General features: G+C 36.1%; 1 protein-coding gene across 4 annotated transcripts; it reads left to right on the top strand.

The window, feature by feature from the left end:
- Positions 1-2,437: 2,437 nt before the first annotated feature.
- Positions 2,438-5,732, top strand: LOC106620001 (uncharacterized). 4 transcript variants are annotated; one of them, XR_011394831.1, is made up of 4 exons: positions 2,438-3,018; positions 3,089-3,419; positions 3,480-4,293; positions 4,360-5,732. XR_011394831.1 is itself a non-coding variant. In XM_070105645.1 (3 exons), exons 1-2 carry the CDS (start codon positions 2,464-2,466, stop codon positions 3,374-3,376), a joined length of 843 nt encoding a protein of 280 aa, XP_069961746.1. In that variant the 5' UTR covers positions 2,438-2,463; the 3' UTR covers positions 3,377-3,419; positions 3,468-5,732. The 4 variants fall into 4 exon arrangements, 2 of the variants coding, with proteins under 2 accessions (XP_069961746.1, XP_014093840.3); XR_011394830.1 differs by having other exon boundaries at positions 3,468-4,293; XM_070105645.1 differs by having other exon boundaries at positions 3,468-5,732.
- The last annotated feature ends 1,614 nt before the right edge of the window (positions 5,733-7,346 follow it).

Raw genomic sequence — 7,346 nt, 5'->3', positions numbered from 1 at the left:
ACAGTATCACGTCTGTGGTAAAGACTGACTGAAATAAGTTCGCCTCTTTTACAGTTGGGAGGTATCTAGTGAGGGTTTGACTTGATAGTTCGGTGCTGCCGAGGATCAGCCTGGCTGAGGACTCTTAAATAGTCCAGTCCTCGAGTGGATAAGATAGTCTTACTTGCATAGCGGGGGCTATATGAACCAAACTAATGCTGCTAAAACACTAGCCAGTCTCTCTAAATAACAAAAAAAAAACAGATAGAGCAGCCAGCACAAAGACAGAAGCGAACCTGGCCTAGCACTGGAGCTGCAACTAAGCCAAGCAACAGCTGCAACTAAGCCAAGCCTTGTAACCAGCGTCTGGCTACGAAGCAGGGAGAGAGAGGAGACGCCAAAACTTAAGTTGCTGGTAGTGCTTCTGCCAGAGAATGGCCTATCTTTAATTTCGATGATTCAACTTAAATAAGGTTTGTGGGGAAGCGTTTTGCCGGCTAACTCTTCTGAATGGTACAGCTGCAACCGCCAACTCACAGAGGAGCTATAAGAAAAATCCGTAAACAAAAGGTGTAGCACCCGTAAAATCGTTTGCTCGCAAGCGTCATATTATTATAATTTTGCATATATCTACGATACACCTGTTATAGGCCTCGGCAAGAAGGACTTTAAATTCAATAGACGAATTATGTAAGCTCGCTAGGGTAGATAATGCTGTTTTATTTAACCACAGCAATAAAAGGGTGCCAAATATGGCGAAAAAGTGAACTATGAGATACAATTTTTAAATTGATATTTTTTTTATTCAAATCCCCCTTTATACAATAGCCAAAAGGTGTTAAGATGATTTTTAATAGGTGCATCGCGATTTTCTCTCCTTTTTTATTTAATATCGACTACGACCTATAAAGTTCTCTTGTTGCTCAAATACTACAAGACTACGAGTATGTTCTCTCTTTTCACATTTCTGTGTGTGATTCTCTTTTAAAGACAATATGTATATAAAAAGTATTTATTTAGGATGACATCTAATTCTCATATAACAAACTTTTAAATTCCGTCTAATTCTTTCACTTTACGGTATACAAATTAAACATCACATAAACTTATCAGAATAAAACTTTGGACAAATAGTATCGTATTTCATCTTACGTCCGAAAATTGTCGAAACAATAATTTGACACAATAATTTGTGCCAAAAATGAGTAAAAGCAGTTCACCACTTCCCTTAGCCACCATATACCTAAGTGAAAAATTTTCGGTCCTCTGGTTGACTTTATACCAGAATGAATCCTAGTGTTGCAATCTGGCAACTTACAACTTTATCGTAAGGTTTGCAATTTTTGGTCATATACAAGATAATCAGAATGTTCTGACATACGAGCGCTCTTTGTGTGGTTTACAGTAACTTAAAAAATTCATCCCGGCCAAAAAATTTAATTCAATCGCAAACATTTGGTAGTTGTTCCGTCCAAAATCAGTTGTTGTTCCGGAAACTATTTATGCTGTGCGAAAACTGATATTATAAGATCGTCATGTGACCTATCGTAAGATTGAGACAACTTTAGACATTAGTAGTACAACACGACAATGCGAGATCTCACACATCGACTGAAACACCTGAAGAGGAGGTGACTACCTCAATCAGAGGGGCAAAAGTGCTTCGACATTTGGTTCAAACGTATACAAAAGTATATGGAACTTAATGGAGAGTATTCTTAAAAACAATAATGCGATTTTCAATGGTTAACGTTTGTTGTTGTTCTCTAATCCGGAAATATAAAAAGCAACCTTCGTATTACTATGATACAGTATGATTGATCGTGTAAACAATCCATTGTCTCGGTTGACTGAAATCGGTAAATATTATATATTTTAACTTTAGTAATTTTCGTTCTGCTAAAAAAGTGTATCCTCTTTCCTTAAATTAATGAAAGCACGGCGATACTTTCCTTAGTTGGATATAAAGTTTTGCCAAAACCTGAAGTTCTTCCTCCGCCTTTGTTCCTTGCAAGTTGCAAGAGCATGAAATGTTCGGTTACATCCGAACTCAGGCCTGCCTTATTTGTTTTATTTTCTCTTAACTTTTACGCTGAGCCACCTGCTTCGGTACTTGTAACCCCCCGTAACCGACGCCATCTGTGCTAAAGATAATAAGCCAATACTGCTTTGTATTAATTCTTCAGATTCCTTATAGATAATTAAGGTGTTGACATCGCAATTGTTATAAACAAAAATATCTGAATGCATCAACTGTTATTTTTTATGGCCGTTGTATTCTCAATAATAAATACACTTACACACACACACATTCAATTCCAAGTTAGCCCGATCAACATTTCACTGTCTTCACTTTATCACCTTAAGGGGTTTTTATCGCCAGAATTTCATGAGTTTTTTACAAATTAACCGATAAGAAAGTGACTAAAATTCACCGCTATATAAAGTGTGTAAATTCAATGATTGCAATTTTTAGTTTCCAAGATGTTCGCAAAACAACTTATCACCGTCTTATTCGCGCTGCAAATTATCACCAACATAGCATTGGCACAATCGCCGGCCATAGTAAATTGCGACAGCATTGAGATTTGGAATGTTACAACCAAAACGGACGACTACATTCTGGAGAATCGCCGCCAATACAATGCTACACTTCAAAGCTATTTGAATGAAATAAATAGCATCAAGAATAGTCTAGACGATCAATTGTTGGTGCTGGATAAACAAAAGCAGTTGGTGCTCGACACAATACTGGAAACTAACGAAAAAATCAATCCTTTGGAAGTGCTCAGTTTGCCCACGAAGCATTGTGTGCAAAAATATCACGGTGAACTGCCTTATGCCAATATCGTCAAAGATAAGATTGAGACCTGCATCAGTAACGCACACAGTTATGCCAGCAGCATCGTCAGCACGTCAAATAGTTATTACAACTCGCTGAACAATTACTACAACAATGATTTGCGAACAAATCTGAACACGTGCGCGAAATTACACGCAAATCCATCGTTGAATTATACGCTCTGCATCACAACAGCGGTAAGTGGGGTTAATATTCTTCGCAGTAAATGAAAATAATGCAACATCTTCAACTGCTGGGCAATTTTAGATATCCAAGGCCAACACATACACCATAACGAGTCGCAAGAGCTTCGCTTCGTCCATCGAATCGTCGCACTGCAGTTTGAGCAGTCGCATAGATGTCGCATTGAGCTGCACTTACACGGAGTACAATGCGATTTTGATGTCGATTGGCTCGGCTACACGCATGATCGACGAATGCATTAACGGTTATCTGGAAAATAAGCAATGTGTGAATAACACCAACACCATGGAAGTGAAAAATGGCGCACCCGCCAATAGAAGCGCTATTAATCCCTTGATGATTGAAACGTAATGAGGCGAAAAGTGCTTTACTAAAATTTAAATTTAATTTAAAAGTAAATATAATAAAATCAACCTTATGCAAAATTAATTGCTGTTATAAGCTTTATTTACAGTTGTTCGTGCAATATCTTTTATAGTCTGTGAACAATGTTAAGTTTCCGATTTACATCTGGTAATGTATTATGCAATACATCAGCTAGGAGCCTCTACATTATAGTTAAGGAGTTTTTTATCTAAAATGATTTAAGCTCAAACTAATTCATCATCCCATATATCTAAACATAATCGATTTGTTAGATTGAACAGTTACCATTCCGTGCTTAGGGTATTTGATCACTACTAACTTGGCGTTAAACAAGAAAAAACGTTAACTTCGATTGCACCGCAGCCATAATACCTCTCACAAATACAAAATATTTCTTAGAGGAGCGTTCAATTTGTATGGCAACTATATGCTATAGTGGTCTAACCTGAACAATTTCTTGGCAGATTGCATCGTTGTTTTAGGCAATAATACCTGTCAAATTTCGTAAAAATATCTCGTCAAATACAAAAGTTTTCCATACAAAACTTGATTCCGATCGTTTAGTTTTTATGGCAGCTACTTGTATGTGCATAATGGTCCGATATCGGCAGTTCGGACAAATGAGCAGCTTCTTAGAGAAAAAGAGATGTTTATAAAATTTCAGATAGATATCTCAAAAACTGAACGAATAGTTCGCATATATAAAGACGAATATGACTAAATCGACTCAGCTCATCATGCCGATCATTTACCCGTATGAAATGATTTTGTTAAATTCAAATACTAATTTATAATGGAAAAGTAAAAAAAATGTATTCAAAGTATTGACCAATGCTTCTTACACATTTTGACCATCTTTCTGGCCATTTTTGGATAACATGCCAATAGAAAATCAAACACGCGTAAGTTAAATAAGTTTCAAATAAAACTATATATTTAGTTAATTTCCTTTTGCATTTTAAATTCAGAAATATCCACTGATTGAGGAAAGACGTTCGCAGAGCTATTGAGAGGAGGAGATGGCATCAAGTGAAAATTTCGTTTTATATTTTATTATTTCATTCTATTTTTTGTTGCAATCCTTTTTATACTCTCGCAACATGTTGCTACAGAGTATTATAGTTTTGTTCATCTAACGGTTGTTTATATCACCTAAAACTAATCGATTTAGGTATAGGGTTATATATATTTACATATATTTATACCCTGAACAGGGTATATTAAGTTTGCCACGAAGTTTGTAACACCAGAAGGAAACGTCGGAGACCCTATAAAATATATACATAAATGATCAGCATGATGAGCTAAGTTGATTTAGCCATGTCAGTCTGTCTGTCTGTCTGTCTGTCTGTCTGTCTGTCCGTCTGTCCGTCTGTCTGTATATATACAAACTACTTCCACAGTTTTTAAGCTATCGATCTAAAATTTTGCACCTGTCCTTTTCTCACAAAGCTCATTTGTCAGAACCGATATCGGACCACTATAGCATATAGCTGCCATGCAAACTGAACAATCTGAATCAAGAAATTGTATGGAAAACTCTTTCATTTTACGAGGTAACTTCACGAAATTTAGCACGGATTATTATTTAAGGCAATAATCTAATCGCCAAAGAAATTGTATAGATCGGATGACTATAGCATATAGCTGCCATATTAACTAAACGATCGGAGTAAAGTGCTTGCATGGAAGATTTGTTTATTTGACGAGGTATATTCACGAAATTAGGCACGAGTTCTCGCGTAAGGAAACAAATTATTCTTCGCAGAAATTGGTCAGATCAGATCACTATATCATATAGCTACCATACAAATTGAACGTTTGGAATAAAGTTCTTTTAAGGGGCCTTTGTATTTGTGAAGGGTATTATAGCTTCGGTGCAACCGAAGTTAGCGTTTTTTCTTGTTTTTTTTTTAATAATTGGTGATAATCAGTGGATAGGTATATTTTCTCAGCCATCTTGTTGAACTTATTACAAAATATACCAGAGAACAATGTAAAAAAGTTTCTTAGAGTGCTGGACATCTTTCTTGAAAAAATCACATGCAATAAATATTAGTAGTGTAGTATCAAAAGGACTAAAGACCCTTTTTATGTGGTTATAGATAAACTGCGACCCCATCGATTTAAATGCTCCTGTCTATTATTTCAGTTGTACGACACATTTTAATATGAAGGTCATGAGGTGAACTGTAAACTCAAGAAAATTACATTTTTACCCAGCACCTTTGGCGTAAGCTATGTGTACAAAAATTACCATCACAAAACTATTATACTTGTAATCTGTAGCAACATGTTGCAAGAGTATAATAAATATCAGTACACTGTGTTTGTAGTTTCAGTTACACTAGATTTCTTTACCAGCACAGTGCTTTATTTAAACTAATTTTAGTGTATTAGTTATATAGTGTTTAAAGTATTATTATATACAGTGGTGAGCAAAACCGTAATAAATACAGTGGCGAGCAAACACATATACATATGTGCACCAGTATACCATAGTACCTATACACCGAACAGGAAAGGAGTCATAGCAAGAACTTACAAGGAATTACAGTGAAAGAGAGCAGCACCTAGGATCCTACTTTTCACACCCGGACGGACAGAATTATACAAGTATTATCTATAAGTATTTTATACATTAATCCATTTATTAGTAATTAATTATGCCTAGATTAAGTCTTACTAAGTCGTCTTCAGAATAGAAGATGTATGAGAGTTCTTCGTGCCAACTCTTTATATAGAGATAGTGAGCAGTCACAAAATACTGTAAGTCACGCTAATCGTAGGTTAGATTCTGATGAACGTCCGTCCGAACAAATTATCAATACAAATCAACATAGAACCAGGCGGGAAAATATCGAGGTACGGTCTTTTGAACACAATTTAAATACTGTTCAACATAGGCCAAACATCTAAATACCCAAATACGCTCTAAAGAGCAAAGCAGAAATACTTGGGGACATAGATTTCGGTGCGAAAATCGCGAGGTTCGATCTATTGAGCAAGTTGTAAATACTGTTCAACATAGAACCAGGCGGCAATATCCTCAAATTCGCTCTGAAGAGCAAATAAGAAATACTCGAGATCATAGATCTCGGCGAGAAAATCCCGATGTACGTTATGATGAACAAAGTAGGAACACTAGGGATCATAGAGAACTTCGCGCAAGAAATCCTGAGTATAGGACTTTAGAGCGCATTCGTGATCAAATTCAAAGGGAACATGCAAGAAAAAATCCTGAAATAAGAAGAGAGAAGCGTAGTAGACAGCTTAGTAGGAGGGGTATGAGAAAAGAAATTTTGAATCAGAGACGTCATAGACAAAGTCAAGTTCGCCTTCGTAGAGATAACCCGCTCAATAGGCAAATTCAAAACCAATGGCAGTCCCATCGAATCCGATTAACGAGAGAAAATAATGTTATAGAAACTGATATAAGTGGCAATTTAACAGACTTCAAAAACATTTATTTCCAAAATATAAATAAGGGCCCTACTGAAATATGTATTTGCTGCGGCGGATTATGGTTTTCACACCATGTTCGCAAATTAAATTTCGAAACTATTACACAAGGTGACCTGAATGCTACATCCGGCTTCTTTTTAATGCAAAAATTTCCTTCGGAAGATGGAAATTACAATTTTTTTGCTACTTGAAAAAAAGCGATTACTAAAAAGAACGTTCCAAAAATATGTTTAGCGAACGGTCTAGACTTTCCTGAAATACCGAATTGTTTGAAATGTTTAACCCCAATTGAAGAACGTCTCATGATGCCTAGATTGCCTTTTACGACAATCCGTCCGTTAGGATATCAAGGTCAGAGTTTGCTCAAAGGTGCTATTGTTAATATACCAATTTCTGTGTGACATCTCTACCAAGGTCCTTTGATGAGGCTCATGTGATACAAATTCACTTAAGAAGGCGTTTGGAATACAATCATGATTACATGGTCGAT

The sequence above is a fragment of the Bactrocera oleae genome, chromosome 2 (genome assembly GCF_042242935.1).
Source record: "Bactrocera oleae isolate idBacOlea1 chromosome 2, idBacOlea1, whole genome shotgun sequence".
Lineage (NCBI taxonomy): Eukaryota > Metazoa > Arthropoda > Insecta > Diptera > Tephritidae > Bactrocera > Bactrocera oleae.
Note: the sequence above shows the minus strand (reverse complement) of the source record. Positions and strands in the feature narration are given on the sequence as shown.